Below are 27740 nucleotides of genomic sequence, written 5' to 3'. Positions count from 1 at the left end.
GCAGTAAAGCTGGAAAGAAGGAAGAAAAAAGAAACATAATTCTTGACATGTCTTGACTTAATGAGATTATTACAAAATAGACTGATTCCTTTAGGATTTGCCAGAAAAAAAAGAAAAACAAAAAAGCTATAGAAAAAAAAAGAAAAACCAAACATAGCATCTATCAAGTGAGTTATGTGTATAAAATTTACACATGAGGAGTCCAGAGTTTGTCTCAGATACAGTAGTTGCTTCATACTCTAGAGTGATAACGTGACTGATCATCCTTCCTTGCTTCCTCTTAGAAAGAGGGGGAGAAAAAGAAAAAGAGAGAGTAGTAATATATCTTCTGTTGCTAACGCTGATATGCGATCTAAAGGGATTTGAGCCAACTTGGAGAACTCTTTGAAACCAGCAGTAAAATTAATTAAGAAAGTTTGAGAGGGCTACGGATGGAAGGGATAATACAGAGAAGATTTCATTTAGCTTTGAAGAGGAACCCTTCCTAAGCAAGTGTTTCACATTTGGGAGGAGGGCTGGGAGGAGGATGAATTTGCAAAATAATCCCTTTTTCTTTACATTTATTTTGGTTACTCCAGATAGTTCAAAAAAGAAGTGAGTTGAGGGGGGAGGTCTCACACTCACACACAAATTGTAGTGTTGTTATCTAGAGAGTGATGCATTTTCTTCTGTGTCTTCACTTAAAAGACAATCCTCTTGCTTCTGGTATGTGCACTTTCTTAAATGTCATGGGAAGAGCAGGCAGCATTTTGAGGGATGGTCCCAGTAAGAATTTATCTTTATCCTTATTTTACTTCTTCTATTTCATTTATGTCTGAGGAAGAAACTGTGTCATGCCTGTGCCAAAACAAGAGCCCTTTGCTGCCTCTCCTAGGACACCTCTATTGCTAATCCCACCTGGGGAATGCCTGGCACATGGAATTCGGTGGCTGTCCTCAACCACTGAAAACGTCTGCTAAATTTTCCTCACTGGAAAGGCAAAGTAGACTTCTAAGTAGATTTGGTTTGGTTTTCCCTTTGCATAAGTCCTAATTAGTGCTGGGGAAGACAGTTTGCACTTGCAGATTACCATCTGGACAACCTTATTCCATGATTTTTACAGAGATCTTGTGAGAAATATAAGTCTCAAAGTCAAAAATAACCTTTTTATCTGATCTTCTCAAAATAGGATGTTTTGCAAATCCTAACCAGGACTTAAAAGTGTACAGGATTTGGCAGAGTTATGCTTACACTTGCAAAAAATTCAAACCTATCTTTTTCTGCAATCTGAAAATGCATGAGAGAGAAAGCATTTTCTCCTAAAGAAATAATGAAATTATTTTGAAAATGAAGTCCCTGTAGAGTATTTGAACTATAAATAAAATGGAGTTGCCAGTCAGACTCCCCTGGTATTATTGAAAAAATACCAGCTTAACGTTAGTGAAAATAAATTTGGTTTTAAAATTAAATGCTTGATCAATGCTAAAAATTAAGAGTTCAGGAATATTAAGCATAGCCAGTAAAAGAAGTGCTTGTCACCCCCAGAAAAGAGAAAAATAGAAAGCCCTTAGCGATGGCTACTCTAATATAAATTTAACTTGGACACAGAATTGCAGAGACCTCATGCAGGCACACTTGGCAACACTTACCTTCTTCGGTCCTCTGTTTCTATCATCCATTGCTATTTTTAGCCCCATCTGTAAAAATATGTTTTTGCCAAGGAGCAGGATAAATTGCAGAAAGCATGTAAGCAAACAAAGAAATCACAACGCTTACAGGACAGTCACAGTTGCAGTTTTGTTAAGCTGCTTCCCAGCCATTCCCTGGCTTTGTGTTACCTATTTAGATCATAAAGCTGCTCAGGCAAGAACTTGGTCTTTTGGCTTTTTTGTTTATGCTTAAAGCCTGCAGCACACTGTTTGTACCTGTGTAAATACATTACTTACTCTTACATTAGAAGATCTGTGCTGCCCCACTTCAAGGAAAACTGGGAAAATTTTGTTGAGTCATTAGCGATAGCGCTTCATACAAGCACCTATAATGGATGTGGGCAGCTTCAAGTTCTCAGCTCATGGCCTGGCTTTTCTGGTACGTGTTACTTGGGCACAGTGCCATGCTAAGAGGTCAGTGTGGCCTGCAGGCAAGCCAGGAGTGATGTCTCATTTCTGGCCAGCTAGAAATGTTGAAATAAGGAGATTTGTTAGCACCTTTCTGTGCAGCCATGCTGGAGAGGTCTTACTGTCACTAAAACGCCTAGGGTAACAACCTGAGCATAGTCTGAAGTGAAGATAGCGAGCTGTGGAGAACAGCTACCACTCACGGTAGGACACCTTTTGGTTATTCAACACGGGCATCTTTGTGCCGTTGAGTAGCGCACCTGGCTGCTCACTCTTGTGCCAGTAAGGTATGGGTCTCCAGTGGTAAATCCTTTATCATGCCTGCCAGTGCCTTGGAAATGTCTTGGATAGTCACTGGGTCTCAGGTGGCACAGCTTAGTGACATGTACTTGAATTTTGCCCAGAGGGAGTTGTTAGCTGGTGTGGTCCATTCTTACAGATCTAATTTGCTCTAACTGGTCACTAATTGGAAGATGGTTTGTCTTGAATTGCTGCTGGTTAGCAGCCACCTTCTAATGGCCATTTGTTCATACGTCTGTTCATGGTTTGATTGTACATAATGATCCTTGAGTGATGTTTTCTTTTGGCGTGCATTTCTCTGGGAGGCAATGTGAGTACTGCAGAGCTCCTCTGTGATGTAGGGTAAAGACTTAAGAGCTGTTGTTTGCATGTATATAGTGAGTAAGATATAGGGCTTCATCTGCTGTATCTACTAACAGTACTATGTACATGATTAACAGAACAGTGACTGTACTAAATACATTAAAATTAATTATAGCATGCTAGTTGTGTGAGCCAGAAGGCTGGACTGCTGCTTGAATTCAGTAGAAAATTTTGCTTTCCGTTTTTTTTTAATCTCTTTCTCTCCAGTAAACCCAGGAACTATGTACAGCGCTTTTGTATGGCATCTCATAACTTTAGCAAATAGCGATTCACGGAAACAGAACAGACAGGTGGAAAATTCCTGTTGGGGAAGTGCAAGCCTTCATTGTGCTGCGAGGAGTGGGCTGTGGAAACCAGCCACTCTCTATGTCTAATCAGACCTAACATGTAGCACCAGTGACATGCTAATAAAACTGTCAGGCCTCAGGATCAGTAATTTACACCCATGTTTTTAGATTCTCTGTAAGAGAAAAAGAAACTCTCCTCGTGGATGAAAAATTATGTGTGAATATGTAAGGCTAGGCTGAAAAGAAGCAGATGCTGACATTTCTAGAGTTAATATTTTTGCCTTAAAAACACATCTGTCATCAGCCTCCACTTATAAAAGCGGAGGAGCACTTATCTAAATAAACATGGCAGCTGTTTTATATGATGGGCCTGTTTTTTAAATAGTAAAAAATATTGTATCATTTTGAAAGGTATAGCCATCATTAGTGTTAACTTACAATAATAGGTTGGAGTGTGTAGCTGTTCTCTGCTTTAGAATAATTTCAAATGACAATTTCTCACATTATCAGGGAACATCCCTGCAAGGCCAGCATGAGTAGAGGGAAGTTTAATAACTGGAAGTGCGGGCAGCTGAGAACACTGCAAATGCTGAAAACTTGCTGAGGGGAGACTGCTGGATTGTAATCTCAGGAGCATGTCAAAAAAATGAAGAGTAGGGAAAAAAAGACAAGAATTTACGGAGAAGTAAATTATCAAAGTTCTCTGCCTGTGGGATGAGGGTTACAATATAAATAATTCACAATTTTTCAAATGTCTTTGCTAATTAACTTATTTATTTCCAGTACTTCAACAAATTCTACACATAAAAATGTGTGATTCTGTTTCCTATGGGAATCTTTAATGAGTCACTTTACACTGATTTTAAGACCATTTTACATCATTAGACAGGTACAAAGGAGACTTAACAGGGCCAAGGAGAGACCTACATTTGCAACGAAAACCAAATTTTATTTGCTTGCTTATTATCTCTCTTAGGGAGTACTAATGGCTTTTGATGATGAGGCTGTAAGCCAAATATAAGTATGCATTGTAATTTGCATTTCCAGTTGCATATGGTGTGACCCCCATTCTTAGACTTAATATGACGTAAGTATTTTCTGAAATGTAAAATGCAGAAAGATCTTCCTGTGTGAGAAGTCTCAGAATATGAAAAATACTTCCTTTGGGGTATGTGCCCTCTTCATTAGGCTCTAGAAACATAATCCTTCTTTCTAGAAAACCTAATGATTTCATATGGATCTCTTCATTTTTGACTGCTCGGTGGTGTTGCTTTATCAAGAGGATGACGGAGTGCCTTCGTCTTGGGCTGCATCTGTATTCTGAAGTGCTTTGGTTAGCAGGATGTTATTGGAAAGGTAGATACAAGTATTTCCAAGTCCTCTGGCAGTCTTTGTGAATGAAGTTGGCCCTGTACTGTGGCCTGAATGTGGCCTGTGTATATGGCCTTGCAAAGAATTTAGATATAAGACTATCTCGTTTGTGAATCTCACGTGCGCTTAGCTTGGAGAGAAGTGCCAAGCTGGTTGGCTTGCCATAACCGTGCTGATCCGTAACAAGAACAGCAGCAGGCCTTTAGGCAGAAGAGCTGACCTGGCCAAAATATAGCCAGCCCTGGCATGTTATATATGCCTAAATGGTTAAACCCATATTTCTGTAGTTTCTACATCATGCCTAAGATGTCCCTGAGGAACATATGATCTTTATAGATTTGGGCATCAGCCTTTTACAGATGCATTGCTGCCAATGAGAAGTCAGTAATTAGCAACAGGATCCCAGCCATAAATTAACAGCAGTAGCTGGATATGAACTGTATTGGGAAAAAATTGGAAGAAAAGACAGGGGAGACCTGAGTGTATGTCTTGGTCCATGCAGGGGTGTGAAGGAGGAACGGACTTCTTAGGGTTTCATCCACCCTCTCCTCATGCTTGTGCAGATGGTTTGCAAGCCAGAAAGGAAGGAAAAAAACTGTGATTCCCCTATCAGTCTTGCTAGCCAGAACTGGGAAATGTCTGAATTTGCTGCTGATGCTTCTGTAAGTTATTACCCCTAGAGGAATGAGTAAGTGGTAGAGGAACTGTGACTTACAAATGATTCCTAATCAAAGTGCTTCCCAAGGCTACTCCTGGAGAGCTGCAGATTCCTCAGCACTCCTCGCTCAGGCTTGTGTTTAAGACTAAAATGTGTTACTTTCCCTTGATCACAGGCCAGAGTGTGCCCAACCCTGGAGTAAAGCCAAGCTGCATCTCTGGGAGGGACAGTTCTAGGTAGCACAAAGTGGTGGAATTGTCCACTGTGATATTAGGGATGTTACTATAGATAAGTACCTTTGGCCTACAGTGAATCTAATCCTACACCACTTCAGGTAGACTGAAGCTATCCCTGTGACTGTTTCACTGTAGGAACAGTTTCATAACTTACTGGTTTCATAAAGGTAGCCTAGTTTTCCTAAAACTTTATTTCCAAGAAATCCTCTGAATGGGCTGCAGTTTAGCACTTTCTCTTGCTGAAGTCTGCATAACACTTTAAAGTGTATTTTTAACTCTCTTTGCTAAGTGCTTAGGACAAACAGGATCTCCTGTTAATGAAAACCTTTGATGGATGCATTAAGGAAACAGCGCGTATGTAATCCTATATTTCCTGAGGTTACCTCAGCAGTATATGTGGAGCATAACATTTAAGGAGGGTACGTGCATGTATAAAGGTCTTGTGAAAAGCTAGAAGTAGTGTCCTTACTACTACTACAACAGTATGATTTATTTTACCAGGGATGTTCTACAGATATCAGTGTGCTTTATCATCAAACCTTCAGGCAAGGGCATCCATAAATTGTAGAAACAGACGGTGAAGGATTAAGTCTCAACCTCTCCAATACCTCATTGCCCTGAATCACTGAAGGAGATTTGTTCTCGTTGCTTGTGAATGGAACAGTGACTTGGTGTGGGCTATTCTGGCAGGTTTTGACCTAGTAACAGCTTTTCCAAATTCAGGTGTGTAGGCACCGTCTTCTAAATTGTGTGCTTTTTTCCTCTTCCAAGAACAACCCTGGTTGGTTTTATTCATGACCTTGTTTATACATTTGCACGTCCAAAAAATGAAGCTTCAAACCATGCAATGAAATGAAGTTCGTATTGTCTGCAAGGAAGTATCTGCACCACTGAAAATAAAGCCTTTATTTTGTATCTAAATGCCAGATGTCAGAATTTGGGCATTTGGAGATTTAATTCACTCGAGTCTTGCAATTTAGTCCCGCAGATAACTTAAGGCGAATTAAAATTAATGCTCTAAGGCGAAGCTGTGTGGATACATCTGTAGAGTTTCTTGTCATGATCAAGTATTTTAAAGAATGATGATGAAGTGAGAGTCAGAATTGTCACCTTTCTCAGGACCACAATGGTACTAGTATTCTGCATGTGCAAGAAACACGCTGGGGACACTGGAGGGATTTAATAACTGTGTATCTCTGCGAACAGACTGTTCAGAAGGAAAAGCTGTTCTCAGAAGGGAGGCCAATACTGCGCTGTAATGTGGGAATTGGAAGTGGGGGTGAAGGTAGTCACCAATAGCTGCCAAAGTGTGGGGTTTATAGGAGTACCGTTTACTGTAGGACATAGCAAGAAAAGCTTGTAAGGTAGTATCACAAAGCTTATGCTGCAGGAAAAGAAAAAAAAAAAAGGAAAACAGTTGTGCAAGTTTATCTTATGAAAACCAAGGGCTATTTATAGAAATACATTGTGGCAGTGACTATCATTTTGCAAGCATCATGTTAGGACTTTGAAACCTTATGCAAATGCACTGGTGGTGTATACACAACTGTACACCCACTGGACTGTGCTTCATGTGTTCTTGATGCCAATGAAAACAAAGCAGCCTCCAACTGATTCGGGGGAAAAGTCATGGCTGCAAGAACCCAGGACCTGCTTTACAGAGCTACTGCTCTGCTTCTAGTAACTGAAGTTAGGAAAGTCCCTTGGATTTAACCCTAACTTTCTTATTATCTGGGATGGGACGTGAGTAAGCTGAAGAAGCTTGTTAGTGGTTTTTAATAGTTTTTCTGGCCACAGACAGTTTCCAGCATAACATGTTTTATTGCAATTTTTCATAGAAACAGTTCCTTTTAGGAAAGAAATAAATAATCATGTGGCTCATGGCAAAGCTTCCATAGTCACTGGAGACCTCTGGTGTAACAGCTAAATTAATCACGAATAGCTGAACTCTTTCCTGCAGTGGCAAGCCAGAATTGTTTCCTTGCCAATGTCTTTGCTTTCCCTTTGCTGTCTCCATGAAGCTGCTGCTCTTTACCCCCGAAGTGGTGGAGAGCTCTGCCCCTATCTGCAGTGTGGGGCTGCCCTCCTGGCCCATTCCTGCTTACGTGGTTATCTTGGCTCATTTTTCGCTATTGCCCTGTGCAACTTCTGGGACTTCTGTTCAGAATGCTGTCATCCAAAGCGAACTGAAAATCAATGGAAAGACTCCCACTGATTTGTATGACCTTTGATGCAGTCCTTGCCTAAGTTTGCCTTAAAATCCACCTCTTCCACCAGGTGTATGCCTTCTAACCTTTCCAGCATTATAGAAAGGCATTGTGCTATAGTGAGTGTTGTACAGCACTAGATCCCTATCCCTGTTTTCCCTAGCAGCATTCAGAGAGATGACTTGGCACTGTTTGAGTGTGCCCTGTGCAGCAACTGGCAGGGAAATTAGAGGGGGAAGCATAGCCTATAGAAGGATGTCTGGTTTATTGGAAACACCAAGACATGTGTGGAGGGTATGTGCAGTGGTACCTGTGGTTGTGGCATTTCTGTTAAGTAGCTCTCTATTAACAAAGAGCTAGTTTTAATTTCAGAAGTCTGAAACCTTTTGATACTGCTACCCAGCATGGACTATATGAGGCACAGTGGCAGCAGTTTAACGAGACCTGCAGCAAGGAAGAGAGTTTGATTAGTAAGTGTGTAAAATGGCAGCAAGTGATGGAGGTGATATGAAAGAATTCAGACTAGAGGAAAAGCTGGATTTGAGATGTTGACCAATTACCTCCATGCTGAAAGCAAGAACTAACCTGATATGTAGCATTGAGCATTATCAGTACAGTTGAGAAAATGAAGATAACTTTTTAGATACTCTCTTGCTGGGAAAAAAATTCTGAGAAGTGATGGTCTGTTGCTGGGAATAGTGCCTGGGATAATTAAACAGCCCACAAAGGTGTTTGAAGTGCAGTGTGAATCCAGACATCTCTGAGCTGTAGAGACACACTGTTGATTTTTTTAACTTGCTATCAACTAGCAGAAGAAGGACTAGGCACTTATATTACAGACTTGAAAGCTCTGCCTTCTGCATGTAACTTTAGAGACATTAAAGAGTACCTAATGAAAACAGAATAATTTGTGGGACACATTATTTCTGTTTGCAGGGGAGATTTGTTGAGAGAAACAGACCTACCCCTGGAAAAAGCCTGAGATGTTGAACTGTCCAGCAGAAGGATCAATAAAATAAGAGCTCCCAAAGCAGAAAAAGTATGTGGGCTCCAGCTGAAAGCGTCCAGCACTCAGGGTAGTTGCAGGCCAGTCTGGAACACAGGTATTATGAATCTGTGTAGGTAGTGGGGAAAAAACCCCAGGAAAGACAGGAAGAAAAATGCCTTATCTCATGAGAATGGTGCAATAGGTATGGGGGACAGACCTGTCTTACGTCTCATTGCCCCGGCTAACTTAGGAATAGAGATATTGTTCTAGGAGCAGCAGAAGTAAGGAAGTTCTGTTTGTATAGATTTGTGGCCTTTGCTCCTGTATCTGCCCTGACTGCAATAATCTGAGCTTTCCTCCAGCACCTCCATAACACGAGCACCAAGCAAAAGGCAGGAAGTCTGGGAGATGCTGCCTGCATGGCCAGCTGCTGCCTAACACCGCGGGATGCTTTCTGATGTCCCTTCTGGGAAAGAGGCTGGGGGCTTTCTACTCTCTGCAGCAGTCCGGTTTTGACAAAACTTGGAGGAACTTAATGTCCTTGAGATCTTAATGTCATTTTTGCTATTTTATCTCTACATACCTTTTTCAGAGGAGTCCCTTGATCATTTGTGGCTGGAGCTGATCAGGGATTCACAAGCTACAGGTGTGCCTGGTTTGTGCCTGCATAAGCCTTCTTTCCGTAGGAAATCAGCCTGAAAGGGGAAAAGTACACACCGCAATGAAACCCTTCAAGGCTTCCAAGTGAAGAGGGGCTATTTACAACATCACTTTCAACAGAGCCAAGAGCTCAGTGTGTAAGCCCTGGAGGGGAGAGGGCTGCTGGCTGTTCAGCTGCTAGACTCTGCAGCTAGGCTGTTGGGTCAGTGAGTGATTTGATTTCAGCCGGACTGTGAAGCCAGATGCAATATAATCCCAGCAACACTTCTGCACAGTGCTATTAGACGGGAGAAATATGACCAAGTGCTGGTTGTGCTGAGTCCCCCAGCTGAGAGCAGAGTGCCACGTGACCTTCCCCGAGGAGCCCTTCTGCAGTTCCAGCAACTGTGAAATTTTAGGAGCAGTGTCTCTGCCTGTGCATATTTAAAGAAAGCTACTGTGCAACACAAGATTTCACTTTCCAGAATGTTCCCTTTCACCCAAGGCAGTAAATACCCTGGTCATCCACATCTTCCCACAGAAGAGTTGGTGCAAATCATGTTTTGAAACTTGAAAGAATGAGGACCAGCAGCTCCCCAGCAGTCTGATTTCAAAGTGGAGAGCTATACCCCAGAATAGTGTACTTCCCTCTGTAGGAGGATGCTGTGATACTTCAGCAAACAAACACAGCACACCACTTCTCTCTGAAAAAGAGAAAATTTCTTTTCTTCATCTAAGCAATCCCAGGAAATGTGGCTCTCAAGAAGTAGAATAGATGGCAAGACTGGATTGGCTTGGCACTTACACGAGTCACTTTGAACACATGGTATTCGTTTGATGGAAAGCATGACAGTATTTAGAGACTTCATCCTACCCTAAATTACTAACTAATGGATAATTTAGTTAATTCCTCAGCAGCTGGATACAACCACATACAGATTAACTTCCAAAAGAGGGAGGCTTTTCGGTTCCTGGTTTTAGGTGAAGATGTTCTAACTGTGTGACACTTTGCAACCACACTTGCAATTTGCTAGGAGCTCGGGGACATGAATTTACGTTAGCCAGAGACAATTAATTGAACTTTCTTATTCATACAGCTTGTCGATGACACAAACAGTACCCCTAACTACTTATATCATAAGGGTACACACATGGAGGGAGAGGTGGTAGAGTAAAGCTCTTACCTGCTGGAAATTGATAGAGTTCTTTAGACTTCTCTTGACTGTGTCAGGGAATGCCTTTGCATCAGACTGAGAGAAAACAGTGGGAAAAGATAGTTTAAGAATTGTGCCTTTCCTGTGCCCCAGAGTTTCCTCTAGAAATTTATTCATAAGAGTCTTTCAGCTTACTGTTTCTAATCTGTATAGATTTTAGGTAATTTTTAAGACATTTAAGACAATAACTTATATCCACACTGATGTGCATGATCTGGTATTAAAATGAAGAGTTCTTAGAACAGTGCTTTAAACTGTCACTAGGACCACTTTCTTAAGCCTTCCTGTAGCAGTGATATCTCAGCAAATAAAGTTTGAGATCTAGCTCCAGAGTTTAAAAATCTAGCATGTACAAAGCAGTATAAATACCTGTTGTGTTGAATGGAAGCTCAGTATCTCCCTATTCTGAATTTTATCCAATACTTTCTAAAGAGGCATTTTTAAAATCCTAGTCTAGACAATAGATCAGACTGCAGGGATGTGGGAAGCTCTGGCTTGTCTGTCTGTCTATTTGCTGAACTGATTGATGTGCTGTTTGCTTTTATGCTGAGAACTGTTTTGCTACTTTGTGCATTTCCTAAAAACCTTCTCCCTCCCATGACCCTTCCAGGGAACTCTCACTGTGCATGACACGGCTGTTTCAGGGACCCTGAAATACTGTGTAAAGGCGAAGTTACTCCCAGAGGCTGTCTGCCACATACTGCACCAGCATTCTTATAAGAACTGGAGTGTCTCTATTCTGATTTGGGAGAGAACTCCTATTTTATTTCCAAATTAAAACCACACTCTAAATATGGTATCCTCTCACTTTTGTGCCTGAAGTCTACTCACATGACACAGCAGGGACTGTACATCTGATTGTAAACCCAAGGTATAGGTTTACAAGCATGTGATTCCAGGGGTGTCTTGAAGGTGTTTGCATAGTACATGTTGCTGACTTGTTTTATGTATTTAGTACATGTTTGGGAGGTAGTGGAAGCTTTTACTATCACACAGTTGTTAATATGTTAGACAGAGCTCCTGGTGACCAACAAGTGTATGCAAGCCAATACACTATCCAATTCACGTAGGAAGCCTTATACACTTCAGTGAATGTGGTGTAGTGAAATAGGAGTCCTGGTATGCCTTAATCTTTTTTTTTTTCCAGAATGGTAATATTCATCACTTTCTGAATCTCAGATTATATGTCTATCTCTTTATGTGCAGATTTGTATTCATTGCCTTTATGACATTGCTGTCACAAAAATGATAATGTCTCTTAATATGCTCATGGTGGCTGTAGTCCGCGGCACTGTGCTAGAGCGGTTGAAGACAGTCATACAGTTGAGTGCTTATTTGGCTTCTCTTGCCGCTGGCATGGGGCAGACTTGTTCAGTAGTGACCTTGTTGAACTTTCAAATGTATTTTTCATTCTGGTGATGTAAAATCTTTATCCATAGCTGCAGACAACCTTGAACATCTGTCTTAGTTCTTACAGCAATTCCTGCTGAGGCTACAGTGTGCGTCTGACTTTGCTTTAAATATCTGGAATACGTATCCTGGAGTTGAGAGAAATGTAATTTTGACATTTCTTTATATATATTTTTTTTTCCCTGTAAGGATAGCCTCACTGGTAGCAAATGAAACCTTTAACACTTCTTCTAGAATGGAAGTTAGAAATAAATGCCTACAATCCACTGTTGGCTAAATCCTAGGGCCAGCACTTAAACAAAATATTCTGCAAAATCATTGGAAATTTTACTTCTGTTGGAGGATTAGCAGAGTCTTTTAAGCACAAGGTGAACATAGGGCAAAACTAGGGAGGAATCTTTTTTAGATGATTTATAGCTTCACTGAAGCACAGAGATAAAGCCTGAAAGTGAAATGGAAAATGAGATGCCCAAAAGAAACATGGTTCTTGATAATACTAAAGTTAACCTTTAACATTAAATAACATGTATATAAAATATTATTAAGTTTAGACGCACTCATTATCAGGAGCAAACCAACTGGGAGTATGGAAACCTCTGTCCTGAGATTTCATGAATGCTTTCAAAATCTGCTTATGACAAGGGCAGCTCTGCTGTTGGTGGTCACCGGTCTCACCCCCATGGTAGATGGAGCCCAAGGCTCTTGGAGTTTAATTGCAGCAGGCTCCCAACCTTTGGGGAGTTTTTGGACAGACAGTTTTTTCTGCAGACATTTTTCTCTCCATGTGTCCTAGCGCACAGGCTGCATACATGCTGTGTAGAAGGCATGTGGGTAGCCTGCCCAGAAACTGTACTCTATCCTTCATCCAGTGTCTCCAGCAAAGTCAGCCGCAGCCTGGATGGTTGCGTCTCTCAATTCCACCAAGCTTCTTGTGTCCTTATTGAACAGTGAAGTATCATAGTTGAGGTAGGAGCTTAGCAGAAGTGGATGGGCAGGTAGCTAGACTAGCTCCACGCTTTTGTTTTAGGAAAGACTCATTGTCTGTCTTTCTTAAAGATGGACTTCTCATGGGAGAGTTAGAAAGTGCTATTTCATCTTCCCCTCTCTTCTGTCTCTTAAGAAAGCTGCTGAGACAAGACAATACCTCAGTCCATACTGCCCTCTGAGTGGATGCCAGGGAGCCTCTTGCTTTGTTTTGCAGATAAGAGGTGGCAGCTGGAGTTGCGGTGTTTTTGTTTGTCTCTGAGGTAGAAAGTGATTCTTTTCATTGTAGATGTAGATTTCTTACAAAATGTATTACCTCCAGAGGACTGTGGACTGCAGCAGCATCCCCTGATTAAGGCTTCCCATAACTATCGCTCAAGGATTTATTTGCCTAGCTCTTGAATAGCGTTTCTCACAGGAAGCAGGTGTCACTTGTACATTATTGGTCTGTACTGGGTTCCAGTTCAGGTTTGGTTTTACTGGAAGGTGTTGCTTCGGACCTGGAATACTCTGTCTGCCTGGGAGTTGTTACGCTTCACAGGGAAATGTCAGCTAAAAGCTGTGGATGTAATTGGGAGGTGGAGGAGGCAAGGTGTTTACTGTACAGTTCCCACCCTGGCTTAGGCTGTCCAGAGCCAACCTTTTTGCTCTCCAGAGTTATTTTTTCCCCTTGATTTTTTTGTTGAACTTTTGTTGCACTGCGTTTTCTACACAGGTCTAGTCCATGCAATTCAAAGCACTGGCAACGCTAGCTAATCCTACTTTGAAAGCCGGTATTCTGAATGCTTTGTGAGTTTTGAATTGTGATGACTGAGGCTTTTAAGAAAATACAAATATGGTGTAGGTTTTGACGTTTCCTTATAGTGCCCAACGAGCTATCTCTCTAAGCTCTGTAGGGCAAGCAGGATTATGCTTACTTTAAATGGTACAGGCTGATTTGTTTCAGACTGTTTTTGAACTGGCACCCTAGCATGATATTCAAGCCTGGAAGAGTCTATCTGGGACAGAAGCGACCTAGAAAGCAGTTTGATGTTAAAAAGCAGCATTACAGCTGGAAGCAGGAGTAGCAGTGGGGTATAAAGAGAGATGCAACTGGACTTAGTTTTGTGCAGGGGAGGAGCCAGTACAAAAAGTATAAAAGCAGCTATAAACAAAAGGCCGAAATGAAGAAATATTTCATATTATCCATGGCATCTCATATAAAAAAATTCCATGCAACAGACTGCAAAGGCAATGTCTCAATAATGTGCTGAACCTGAGCTTTGATTCAATCTGTCAGAGAAGGAAGACTCCAGAGCAGTTCCCTAGAGGCATAGGATATGTGAGTATTAAATACAGAAGCAAGGTTGCAAGAAAAAGGACCTGTGCTCACCATGTGTTGAAGCACTGCTTTATCTTCCATAGATATATCCCTGATCCTGTCACTAGGCTGGCTAAGGTTTCCATGCCCTACTTTCCGATTTGTTGAATAGTCACCAAAGTTTGAACTCTGTCTTCTCTTAGTTTTTTTCCCTGGGCTGAATGACAGCATTGCTTCACAGAGCCCTTCTTTGGTATTTTCTCTTTCATTCTGCACCTGTGTCTCTTCTCACAGAGCTATTCCCTGAGCATCATAAGGAACATCAGTGAAGAATTAATTTCGTTTTGTCAAGTTTCTGGTCTGACCCTTAATTTAGAGCAGTCATTTCAGTCTACAATAAACTCTGTGTTCCTGCATGCTGCAGTGAAAGAATTACGAGCAGTCCTTAGCCATGTGTATTCGGGATGCTTTGGTGGCCCCATGGGGCAGGTAGACTTCAGTGCCTGAAAACTTATTACAGAACTGGGGTACAGTCAGTATGTTATTTTCTGTATAATAGCGTATATGTGGGTCTGCCCGTATGTAAAAGCTTTTTACATGATTCACTGAGGCCATTAGGAGTGGAATGGCATACCATCATTTCAGGCACAGAGCTCTTCAAAATGAACAGCTTTTTCCATCTTTCCCCAGGGAGCCCCAAGAGGCATCCAGCATGTAGGTGGGAGGAGACTGTTCATAAGTCTTCCATCACAGCATCCAGAAACACAAAGCTTATTGTTGGGATGAGCCTGCAGCTCTGAGTAATAAATAAGGCAGGGCAGTTAGATGAAAAGGACTGACTTCTCTTGCTAAGACAAAGGTGGACTGATTTTTAAAGTTTAACAACCTGGACCTCTCATGAGTGTATGGAGCACATGTTGGTAGAGAGTCCAGAGCTAAACACAATATTCTAAACACAACACGGTGAAGTAATCAGGCAACAGAGCAGAATGAGAACAAAGATGTCTTTTGACTGACTTAATCTTAGACATATATTCTGTACTTTCCTCTTTGCTGTGCTTTTTGCCTCTCTCTGTTTCAGATATTTGTTGATACACCAGGATATATCCAGTCCAGGTTGCTTATTTTTTTCTTTTTTTTTTGGCCACATTCATTCTCAACATTTCACATACCCTCTTGGTTTTCAGTCCTCTGAAGAAAGCAGACCTTCTGGGTTTGCATAGTTGGACTCCAAGGCTGACAAGAATGTGCTTTCTTAAGTGATTTTGGCTTATTTGGTTTCTGAGGTCATGGACATAGTGGAAGAACACCTGCTCTCATCTTGCTTCAGCACTTAATCCCTGTCCCAGACAAGCCTAGAAGGGCACAACACAGGAGGTGAAGAATAATGTAAAAAAATTGCTCAATAACTTTTCTGAACATCCGGAAAGGTTCATGGATAATGATTTTATTCTCTGTGTTTTTCTCATATCCACACCAAGAAGTAAGATAAAAAGACACTGTTTCTTCAGCTATTACATTCATTGCTTGAGAGAAAGAAACAATATGAATAATCCAAGGTCTCTACAAGCAATATAGAAAGTGTTGAAGGGCAGTTGTACACATTCCTTGTATGCCTGCTGCAAGCAGAAATTTCTGTTGGCAAATACTGCTTTGGCTAAGGCTTTTCAAGACTTGTTGCCAGTCTGTATGGGTATGTGCACATCTACTTGACATTTTGCTTTATTGTTTTTTCTAACTGAGCTTATTTTCCTTCAGGGTGGCAGGACACAATGCATCCAAGAAGTCTGCCCCATTCTCTCATGTCCCCAGCACCTCAGTCACATTCCTGCTGGGCAGTGTTGCCCCAAATGCTTAGGTGAGTGGGTTTTTTCCCCTCAGAATTTTGTAATTCATATGATATGTTTCTGTGTAGCATCTTCTATACCGGTATTTCACAATACTGGTAAATTCTGGGAGGTGGAAGAGGCAGTATTGCTCAGTGGAATTTATAATCTACAGGTTTAAACAGGTACTCAGGGTCAGTAATGGTTGGTACTAAGCAAGCAGCCGCAGAAGAGCATTTGAGCACAGACTAGTTGGCTTGCTTAGAGAAACAAATACAGAGATGTTTCCCACCTTCATGACACATGTTTTAGAAAGGAGGTTGAAGTGGGAGGAAATGTTTTGTTGGAATTTGCCACAAGAAAAGGGCCTCACCCTCTTGTTTTTTTATTCAAGTGTGCATTTGCATTCTTGGTTTTGAGGAAATGCAGGTCAGAGGAAACTTCTGGACTGAAATTGCATTCTTAGAAGCTGTTGTCAGAGAGGTCAGGGGCCTGGGAGTCTGCCTCATGGTTGCCTTCTTAAGGTAGAATCACAGTTTCAGCCAGGAATATTTTCAATTACATCTTTCCAACATATTTTAAAGGAGAAAGTCAGAGGCCTCTTCCAAGTCATGCCAAGGAAGGCAGTGACTTTTGAGAGTCCTTATTTTGCTCTTACCATGTCCACAGATCCCACAGGTTAATGTTCCTCAGCATATGTCTCTCTATTTCATAAACAAGGAGTACTTACACCCTACCAAGTAAATTAGCTTTAATTTGGTCTATGAGGTTATAATTAGGTTTGGAAAATTTTCAGAGCTGATAACTCCCAGTTCTTCAACAGAAACATTTTGTCATTTTGACCATATCTTTGCTACTATCCAAAGTCTGTTTCCAGGACTAGGTTAGGAGTACAGAGAGGTCTGGCATTGGAGGCAGCAAGCCATAGAGAGTTCCAGCTTCTCATAACACTTAACATTTTTGACTGCTTGAAACAAACCTGAATTTATTTATTTATTTATTTGCTAATTGAGAAGTGCTACAGATAAATATCTGCCTGGAACATTTAACCACAGCACCAGAGAGTAATACAGTAATACAACAATGAAATGGAGAGGAGAACAGTCCAAACACTGAGCTTCTATTTTGGCTGAGGACTTTTTTCTTTTCCTTCTGTAAACTCCCCTTGTCCTCTCCACCCCATGCTTTTCTCAACTGAACCTTCACTTCCTTGATCTAGGCATTCAAAACCCAGCTTTAATTTTTGACTGCTCCATGGGGATTTTTCTACGGATTCTTTTTTCCCTGTTAGAAATGTCTGTAAATGAGTTCCCTAATAATAATGATTTTCATTTTATGTGGTCTTCACTCTAAAGCATGTCATACACATGTGAATAGATAATGTGTATTCACAGGGAAGTGTTGAAAGTTTTGGAGCGGAGGTAGAGCCAAGGGATGTGTAGCACACTGCATGACAGTCAGGAAAGAGAAACGTTTTCAGGGATGCTGAGGCATGTTTTTTAAAGTATCATGTGGAGGACCTCCCTGCAATTGAATTCCTGATACTCAGCGTATATAGCTTAGAAGAATGCAGTGGACTCTACTGGGACTTGAATTATTAGTTTAACTAGTGGTTATGAGCCAGCAAAGCCGGCCATTAATCCAATATCTTCACCACCACATCTTTTAAAGTGGTAGCTCCTTTGCCAGTGGTTTTTTACCAACTATTTGAACTGGGCTGGCCACCCGGAATTGTGCTGGGTGGTTTGCAAGGCATGGCAAGAGGGTGCGAGAGAGAACTGGACTTTTGTTCACTTGTTGACATAAGTTCTGCAGTTGAAGTCCTGACCCCACATAGAGCAGTAGAAGTGTTGTTACAGGCAGGGCTATGGCTAGGCTTTGCCCATAAGTGGTGCATGGATGTAGAGCCGTTCCTTTTAGGGCTACTGAGCATCCTCAACTGATTTCATATGTCAGTTCTGCAAGAGAAATTAAGCTATTTCAGAAAGACACGCATTCAGTAAAAGGAAGGCTGGTTATGCAAGAACAGATTAGTCCAAGGTAGCTAATTTGCAAGAGAGAGATGTTCAAATTGTGTCTAACTGAACAATAGCAATTATTTCTTAACTTTTATTTAATAGTTGTTTTAACATTAGATTTGTAAAAACTCAAGGCTAATCTAATGGATTTTGCTGTTTGCTTATCCTTTTGTTTGCTTATATCTCAGAGGAAAATGGAATCTTTTCCTTTTAAGCTGTTCTACATTTATCAGGAATTACTGAAAAGGGAAGGAATTACAGTGTGCCAAGACTGTTTGAGAGCTAAAGTATTGGCCTAGTACTTACGGACTTCTTGTACGTACTTATAGTGGCCATTCCCTACCTTGGAATTGATGCCTATTTAACATCAGACCTCAGAAATGATAAGCCAGGAGACTGGCAGCCACTCATAAGAGAACTTATTAGTTGGCTGCCATCAAAAGTAAACAGGGGGAGGTATTCAACACCAGGAAGATAAGTATAGTGATTTCATGTGAGTTTTTGTAAAGAACTCATGTTTATGTATCATAATGGTCACTTGTTTAAAATAACCTACTAGGTGAGGAATAACAGAAGCTTGCAGGACCACAAGGTGTGTTGCAACTTGGATCTGAAAATGCTTGCAGGATTGCAAGGACTTCAGGAAGGATTTGATATTGATGCTGCCTTCCCTGTATAGTGTTCTAAACCTTGTCTCGCTCTCATGAAACCCAAATATTTTATGGGTTATGGAAACTAAATATCTTGTGTGGCCCTCATTATGCTCATAAATGATGCAAATGCCTGTAGTTCTTGAAACCTTGTGTGAACATGGTACACCAAGCTATCTTAATGAGACAGGACAACACCTATGGTTTTTTTGCATCAGTGTCACTGAGTTGATTTAGTTTGGCTGCTGTGAACCCCTGAGGTAGATATGCTAAAACCAGTTAAGGCTGCTTTATTTGATAAGTTATTGCATTAAATTAAAGACTGTTTAAACTAGTCTAAGTGTACCTACCCTAAGAGTTTGCAGTGCTTACATTTTATTCCTTTAGCTGCACTGTGCACTTTATGATGAGAAGAAGAGAAAGATTTTTCCAATATAAACATGCCATAAACCATATTTATATTCCCTCCCATGGCAGAATTTGTACAGATGAATGTGTGCTAGAAGAACAGTGAACTGTTAAAAGTACGTATTTTCTTCACACCAAAATGGAAACACATAGCAAATGACACATTGCACATGAATTTGGTCTGGTGACAATAAGCCCTACTATTTTTGTTGACAATATGGCATCTTTTCAACCACATTCTGTTTCTATTACTGTTTATTTATATTCAGGACAGAGGAAAGTGTTTGACCTCCCATTTGGAAGCTGCCTCTTTCACAGCAATGTGTATGATAATGGGTCCTCATTTATTTATGACAACTGCACAATGTGTACATGCAAGGTAAGTCCACAGTGCTTTGGTATTGTGTGCTGCTGGTTGTCTGGCTTAGCAGTAATTTGTAGGGCTGTGGAACTGTAAGCCCTGATATTGTTCTTTGGCATCCTGTGTGGTCCCTGAGAATCTGATTGGAAGAGCACTTGCCGTTGTGCTAGGAAAGTTTAAAAAGTTACTGCCTGCCTCAGCTGAGACATGATGCCTGATTCTGTGTGATGCAAAATGAAGTTACACAGATTATATGATCCTCTTTAAGTTTGCATTACAGTAGAATAGGAATTTCTAAATGGTAAATTACCATATCTCTGCTGAAGGGCAGTGATCTTTTTTTTTAGTTCCTCTAACATGACTATGACTACTTGCACTTTTGCATCTAGGCACAAAAAATGAAATTGTCACCAAATCGGTAAGATTTTGCAAGCCAACAGAAGTACAAGCTGGGCTTTAGCTTCACAGACCATGAAAGATTCCCTTAATCCAGTAAATAATTCTTATTTTCTCTGAGCTGACCTATTCAAAGCGGTTGGGCTGTAGCTTGGGTGGATGCAATGACTGAACAAGCAGAAATGTTATGGTAAGGACACACAGGAGCACAAACATCTTGGTGATGATTTCATGATCTCCTTTTGTCCTTTTACCTAGGATTCAACAGTGATATGTAAGAAGAGGTGCTTACTTCCTGGTGAATGCAATAAAAACAAAGACCACTGCTGCAAGGAGTGTGTCTCATATATCTCTCCTGAGGAAGTGAAAGTGTGCAAGTTTGGCAATAAGATCTTCCAGGTAAAGTTTCAGATGTGGCTCAAGAATAGATGTCGTTGTAACAGCTGAAACAGCATGAGTTTACTATAAATTAGTATTGTGGCTTGTTTTTTAGCAGAATCCTCACCTTCCTGGTTGATGATGGAATAACTCAGAGGCAAAGCTTTGCAAAATTTCCCATCTGCTATTTTTTTTCTGAGTTTGTGTAAATTCTGCTGATACACAGCAGTTAAAGATTAGTTCCTGCTTGACGTGACATGTTGTCTCCCTCTCTGTACGCAGAGATTCAAGCTGCTGTTTCATAACAAGTAATACATTTTTAGTCAGAGATAGTAATGCTCTGCTTTCCCAGACAAACACTGACAATCATGGAGAAGATATTCTGAGTGGTACATAGGCTTCATCTGCTGAGCCGAAGAGCCTCTTCCATAGCTGAGCCAACAGAAGCTGTGCGAAGTTCGTTTTGGCTGAAAGTTACTCATCTTGATTTACTACATTTCATGTGTCTCTGCTAAGGACAGCACCCCTGACATCTTATATTGGGATAGCCCTGTCATAACTGTTACCTACTGCACTCTCACCCAATGTTTTCAAATCACAAGGGATTCCCTGCAGAACACTTCTGCTATTGCTGACACCCTGTTTGTTTTTCCAAGTGGTGCGGCTTTTTTCACACTGTGTCAGAAAAAGATTCTGTCACCTCTTGGGCCATATGTGAATTAAGAGACCCTTGAATCAGATCAAATGTTAAATCCTTTATGAATACTTGGTTTGCTCAGCCAGAATTGCTTCCCATTTATTCCATCTTTTGTGTACATAGCTGAAGTGTTTATTCTGGAAATTACATGTGAACTTACTGTACATTGAGACTATGCTCCAAATGATTGGCACTTTCACACTGGTGCTATTGTGCTTCAGGAACAAATGCCTGCTTCTTAGGCACCCAACTAAAATATTCTGCTTCTTGTGAAGATTTTATTATATTACTAAGTATTATATGGAGTAAGAAAAAATAATGAGACAGTACACCCATTTCTGGCCTCATGTGCAAAAACGTAATCCAGCATCGCTCTATTGAAGTTAATGGTCTAACACAGGTAAAATGGGCTCAGCGAATGTGTTTTTGCACTCCTGTGCAAAATCAGCTGTGAGATAAAACATCAGGGTAGCTGTATTGCAGTCAGCTGTGATGTATTCTGGTACCTTAGCAGATGCTTGGAGAGCAGTCATTAGAGGCCCACAAGAACATGTGCTGCATCAGGAACACCAGGCAATCATAATGTGGCCTGGAAACAAAAGATAGGGGAGAGACAGCCTTTGACCAAGCATGCTGCACTAAGTAAGTTAGGCTCCTTGGCATTTCAGATTCAGGCTGTTTTTCTCTCTGGTCAAAACATCATGTTGAGGTAGGCACGTAATTGTTCACAGCTGTCTGGTTGGACTGCCTATTCCTGTCAGGTCTATCCTCACCCTTCCTTCACAGCAGCCCTGTAAACAGAAAACACGCACACTTTGGCTCTAGGCCGGCTAGCACAAGACTGTAAGTGGGTGAGACGGAATGTTTGAGGAACCACACTTGGCAAATGCAACACTGTGCAAAAAGGAGCCAGGGCAGTTCTACAAGCAATCCTTCCCAAGTAAGTGGGGACAAGACCATGAGGCATATTTTGCTCTGCACCTAATGCTTTAAGAGCCATACATAGACTGTCTTACCTGCTTTGCATTTGAGAAGTTCAGCACTGTATCTCTTCTAAGCATTTTCAGATGTTTAGCAGATAAAGTATCTGTGAAAGTGCTGTAAGTAATCTAAATTAGAATTCATTATTCTACCGTTCCTGCCCTAAGTCAAAATGATGCTGCATGTGGGAATAAATTCACTATATGTTGACATCTTAATCAAATACTTTCACATGCAACAACTTCAAGATGTCACTCAACCCAATGAATCAGGTTTTTCTAATTATGTGAGCTTAAATGAAAATTTGTGGTAGGTGTGATCACATCTCGGACACAGACTGGAGAGAAAACAATGCAAATAATCAGGACACTGATGAAAAATGCAAATGTGATTTGGTTAGCCTTGGAAAAATGAATTTCTGACCCAGAGGACCAAAGGGAAGAAAACCCTGCTGAATTTGATCTTTGTCTTTAATCTGACTGGCCATGGACAGGCACCTCAAAATAATTTAGACTAAACAATGACACAATGCCAACATGGAAAGTCATCCTTTCTTGTGCAATGATACATTGCAGAAATAGCTTCCTGTTGCCACCCCAACTGATACTATATCATGTTCCCTTTTGCAGGATGGAGAGATGTGGTCCTCCGTGAACTGCACCATCTGTGCTTGTGTGAAAGGCAAGACAGAGTGTCGCAAGAAACAGTGCATTCCAGTCAGCAGCTGTCCTCATGTGAGTTTTTTAAAAGAACAGAACTTTCTTCTTTTTTTTTCTCCACCATTATCTTTTTCAGTGTTTCTTGGAAGTGTGTGCATGGCAGTGGGACATGCAGATTGGAAAGAAGGGATCCTCTGGCATATTAATTTAGGCTGGCGTTCCCCAAGTGTGCTACTGCTACAGTGAATATGGGCTTCCCGCCTCTGTCCTTGCTCTGAAGACTCTGTTTTCCTTTTCTCCTCCTCCCTTTAACTTTCTGTGTTCCAAGTATCTGCACTGGAACATCTCTTTCACATATATTTAATAGCTTTGTAAAGTGGTGAGATGACTGTGCTAGTATTTCAAGAGCACGCATATTGTTAAGGCAAGCCATAGGAGGTTGTTGTACTTGCATTTCTCAGTGCATATGAGGCTTAATACTTGGTTGAAAATGTAAATTAGACAAAGCAAAGCAAATTATTTCAATCAAGCCATGCCGCTTTCTCTAAGGTTGCAGCCTGAGTATTTTTTATTCAAAAGTCTGAAGTGAACCCAAAGAGTGGTGTAATTGTAACTTTACTTAATTGCTTCAAAAATTAGCATTACTTGAAACCTTGAGCTAAAGTCAGCTGTTGTTTCTTGGATTTCTGTCACTGACAAATTATTTTGTTTTAATGGCTCAAGCTTTCAGAAGAGGGAGCTCTAAATAGCACCTCATGTAGGGGCAGATCTTTGAACAGAACTACAGAAGAGAGAGCCAAGTCGTTAGCATTACACCTTCTCAATGTTTCCTTCTCCATCCTGGAAGCCAGAGGGGAAAATATGAGTCACAGACACCTAGGTATAAAATTCTAAATGACAAACTCTAGTTTGTAAAATTTTATATGTGTGAACTTTTGACAGCCAGAAGCGGTGGTAGAATACAGAGCCTGTACCTTGGCATTCCCTGTTCTGCTGTGCCAGTGGGCTGCAAGAGCGATGCTTGCATCCTCAGAAAAGGGGACATCCTTTTCCTGGCACTCTGGCACTCACTGCAGAGGGCAGTTCTCCTGTTAATGGGCCTCATGTGAGATGTTGCATACATCTTGGGAAGTGTGAACAAATAGAGCTGGTTTTCTGGGAACCTGATGTGGCTCGTGGCAATCAGGTTTGTTCAGGCCATTCACAGTATTAGCAGGAGGTGAGAGCTTGGATCCTTCAGGTCTCTTCAAATTCTTTGTTGGCCGAGAACCTGGCACACACTGCATCTCATTTATATTTTCCCTGTGCTGATGCATTTAAAACGTTTAAGATGCTTCTGAGATCAAATACCTAATATGGCTTAATATAGATCTTAAGTGAAATACACCACTTCAGCAGTACCCATATATAAATTTCACCATTGAGATGATCAGTTGAAGTGGCTTCTAAAATTAAAATAGCAGTGGGTAAAAATTCACCCTCCGCAGCCCTGCAGCAGCATAACTGACTGATTGACGAACTCATTCAGCACTGCTACACGATCTGTTCCAAGGTTAATGTGAAGTCCTAAACTGCCTTAGACCTCCGAGTTGAGTCCTCAGAGAAGGTCCAGTCCCTCAGGGATGAAAAGACCAGCTTTGTTACCCTGCAGTACCATTCCCTCCAGTATCTAACCAGTCAGCCTGCTGCCTGCCTTAAAATGGAGTCTACAGCAAGCTGCACGCAAACCCACCCTCCTTCACAGGTACACATTACATTTCTGCTCTTCCAAGCTAAGTTGGAAGGACAGGTAGGAGAAACAATGTAAACTCTACAGTGAGATTTATTTTCCTATTCCAGGTGGGTACCAAGTAATTTTAAAGCAAATAATGTAGGCTAATGGATTTAATCTTTTAATTTTCATGTGTGCTCCACCCTCTTTGATGGGATATTCTGTCACAAATCTATAAAGATTAAACACACCACATTATTCAAGATAAAGATATATTAGTGATTCTGATACTGAAAGTCTGGATATCATGCTTAGAGTTATGCTGCTGTCTCTGCAAACTGTAGGGATGTGAACTCCATTTCTTTTCTCTCTTCACAATATTTCTGGCAGTAAGCAGTCTCTACTGACTGTTGAAGACTGCTGTGGAATAAAATGCTGTTTAGTGTCCCTTAAGGTGTCAGGCCACATAAATTCATTTCATTAAAACTGTGTTATTATACACACAACTGAGTGTGAAAGGACTGAAGATTCACAAGGAACTTACAATATTATTCCTTGACTTAATGCTTTACCATGCAGTCTTAATAATCTTTGCACGATGTTGTGGGTTTTTTTAGTGACAGAACATTATTTAATTTACCAACATAGATTTTTGGCCAATTATTTCTTGAAAGGATGGCTTTCAAAGTGGTAATTCTCAGAAATTTCCAATACTGTGCAACCATTTATATTATTCAATGTGTTGGTGGCAGACTGACATATTTTCAAAAGACTGTTTCTGCCATTTCTTTCATTTTCTTCATAGGACTAGGCACATTTTTCTGTTTCTTTTATTCTTTTCTTTTTGGAGCATTTAATCCTGTATCAGTAATTACAGGAAGCGTCTTTCTTAGCTTCTTTTTATCTGCAGCGGAGGCAATCCCTCCTGTCATATTTATGGTAAAATCAGTCCTCCTTGTGCTTCTAGTGAGCCTTGTGGCTTGTGGTTTCTGTTTCCTACTTTCTGACGACTGACTCCACATAGATATTCCCTCTCTCAGTTACCTGGAGCGTCAGCCTGCAAGGTGAGGTACACGCTGGCCCCCATCCAGCAAAGCTATTAAGCATGTGTCCAGTCCTGCTGAAGTTAGTAGGCCCTCCATGTGTGCTTAAACTTAAACACATGCTTAAATATTTTATAGAAAGGGAGTAATCTCAATACTTGGCAAGACTGAGTTTCAGAGATCCTTTAGACCTTTTCTTACCTAATTTACTATTCACTTGCCCTAGCCCTGCTCCAGCCTCCTTCTTGCCTTGTGCCATCTCCTTTCTGACTACCCGTTCTTATAATTTTCTGCCTCACCTTCTCTCCTTACGCCTTTGCACTCCTCACTAACAATGTAAGCCTGTGGTAATAGTCAGTGGACGTGGACATGTCTCTTTTTGTACTGCTAGAGGAGAGCCTGGTGAATTTTACAGTATACAGCCTTTTCTGAGCTCCAGGGCTGTGCAAAAGTTAATAGAATTAAATTCACGGCATGTGAAGACATTTGCAGAGTTCGATTCTGCGGGTAAGTTTTGAACCCGTGAACTTCAAGTGAGTTGAAAATTTATTCAGAACACGTTCTCCCATCTCTAGCAGAGACTGCATTTAATGTTATACACATCTGTTATTATTACAAACAAAAAGTTGCTGTTTTTACTCTAGTGCCAAATGAGGCACAAAAAAACAACAGCTGTTCCTATTGCACAACCAAACAACCCCCTTCCCCCCACAATTAGTCTTGCCTTAAAAAAAAGCAAATAAAAACCTCAGACATAAAATTGAAAACCTCATAAAAAAGAAGAAAAATCCCAGAAAATAAATAGCCTCAAATGTGGTCTGCTTATAAATATTCATAGGGAAAAATGGGATCACATCACTTAGCCCACTCCTAAGGGAACCCTCAATGCTAACGAACTCTTGCAGCACATGTTAACAATAATGGGTTTCCTTATTCTACAAGACAAAAACAGGATCTTGGGCCAACATGGTGGCTCAAGTAACCAGCCTCAGCAGGCTGCCTTGGAGATTCCAGTTTCACTTGAATTCTTGCCACTTCCAGCTCGGCTGATGATTTCAACTCTTTTACTGAAATGGAGAGGTAAGGCTGTGCAGTGCAGTGTGTGGCATTCAGCTGCATGTCTTCCGTTCGTCCAAATAAGTGTTGCCCAGCTCCCTATTTCTGTACAGTTTTAATGGTTCCTCCTTTAAGGGGTTTTGTCCTAGTAGGTGCTTGGTAGGTCTCCCTGTTGCAGCCTGGTCTTCAGCTATTCTCTTTGCTTTCAGGCCTGGTGGTCACACAAACATCTAAGCATTGCTCACAGTGCCAGTGAAACTGATCCAGCCCTTTTCTCGAGTCCAGATGTACCTCAAGTCTGTTCACATGCAGTTGCACATTCAAAAACAAGCTTATACTGAAGTTTTATGCCCTGCGGATGATAAGCCCAAGCGTACTCATCACCAACCTCTCATTAATGCCATCTGGGTACATCAAACATGAGCAGGAGGGAGCGCGCTCCACTCCAGTCTGCCAGCAGATACTTGGGTATCATTTCTCCCCACGCACATTGTCAAAGCTTGGCAGTGCTGTAGGCAGAAAGCAAGGCAGACAGCAATAGGGCTTGCTGCCTGTGCCCACTTCCCTGCTCTCTGCATAGACCTGCCGCCTGTTTCTTGTCTGTTTTCACGAGCTTTTCTGCACTGTTGAGCATGTTGAGTGGGGCAGAATAGCACAGCTCCATTTGCTTGCTCTTGCTGGCCACTCCTTGCTCACCCGTGTGGTGGGGAACAGGAGCAGTGGTCCCATAAAGGGTACTTTCTCTATGTTCAACTACTGTTGGAGCAAAGGCTCGGTGCTGGGGAGCAGCACAGCTCCATATGCCTCTTCCTTCCCTGTATGGGAATGCGGGTGAGCTCCAGTATCACCGTAAGTTCTGTTACAACCCATGCCAGTTTTCGCTTGGAAAAACACATCGTTCAGTCTGAAATTTTCCAGGCTTATCCTATAGCTTGATGGTTAGCTTTAGGGAATTTAAGTAAAATGAGATAGAACATCTTTTAATTCCATGAAGACTGAAAAGGAGCATAAAGGTATGTACACAGAGGCATGCCTTCTGCTTCTAGCCAGCCTTGTATAAGACACAACCATAAATGAAATTGATCTGGGCAGAGTGGTAAATAAAGACTCAAACCTTTTGTTCCTATTACTATGACTAGACCAAATTGTTTGCTTTTAGACATTGCACATCCTCGGATGCATGTCCATTTACTCCACTGGGGAGACTGGTCCATGATTGGTAATATGATTTGGTGAGAGATACCACAAGCTTTAGCCATGAAAGAAATCTGGCCAAACTAGATCTCTACCAGTGACTCCTTCCTTACTTCATTTTTGTAAGAAAAATGAATGATTTGGGGGGAGTGTGGGTGTGGAGCAGATTGCCTCTGTGTGGTGACTAAAAGGGTGTGCATAGGAAATGTATTGTGTATATAATTTGGGAGGTGAGGGAAAAGGTAGCGATCTTGTTAACCCAATGACTAGTCTGCTTTAGATATCCGTGAATACATGAGTCCAAAATTC

General features: G+C 41.2%; 1 protein-coding gene across 1 annotated transcript in view; it reads left to right on the top strand.

Moving 5' to 3' along the window:
* The window catches only part of BMPER (BMP binding endothelial regulator), a 145368-nt gene that overhangs the window by 58552 nt on the left and 59076 nt on the right, over positions 1-27740 (top strand). The window contains exons 7-10 of the mRNA XM_059818979.1: positions 15812-15911; positions 19225-19334; positions 19971-20111; positions 22398-22502. Of these exons, the coding sequence (XP_059674962.1) occupies positions 15812-15911; positions 19225-19334; positions 19971-20111; positions 22398-22502 (456 nt within the window). The remainder of the gene's footprint in view (positions 1-15811; positions 15912-19224; positions 19335-19970; positions 20112-22397; positions 22503-27740) is intronic.

Source organism: Gavia stellata, chromosome 6 (assembly GCF_030936135.1).
Source record: "Gavia stellata isolate bGavSte3 chromosome 6, bGavSte3.hap2, whole genome shotgun sequence".
In the NCBI taxonomy this organism is placed as follows: domain Eukaryota; kingdom Metazoa; phylum Chordata; class Aves; order Gaviiformes; family Gaviidae; genus Gavia; species Gavia stellata.
Note: the sequence above shows the minus strand (reverse complement) of the source record. Positions and strands in the feature narration are given on the sequence as shown.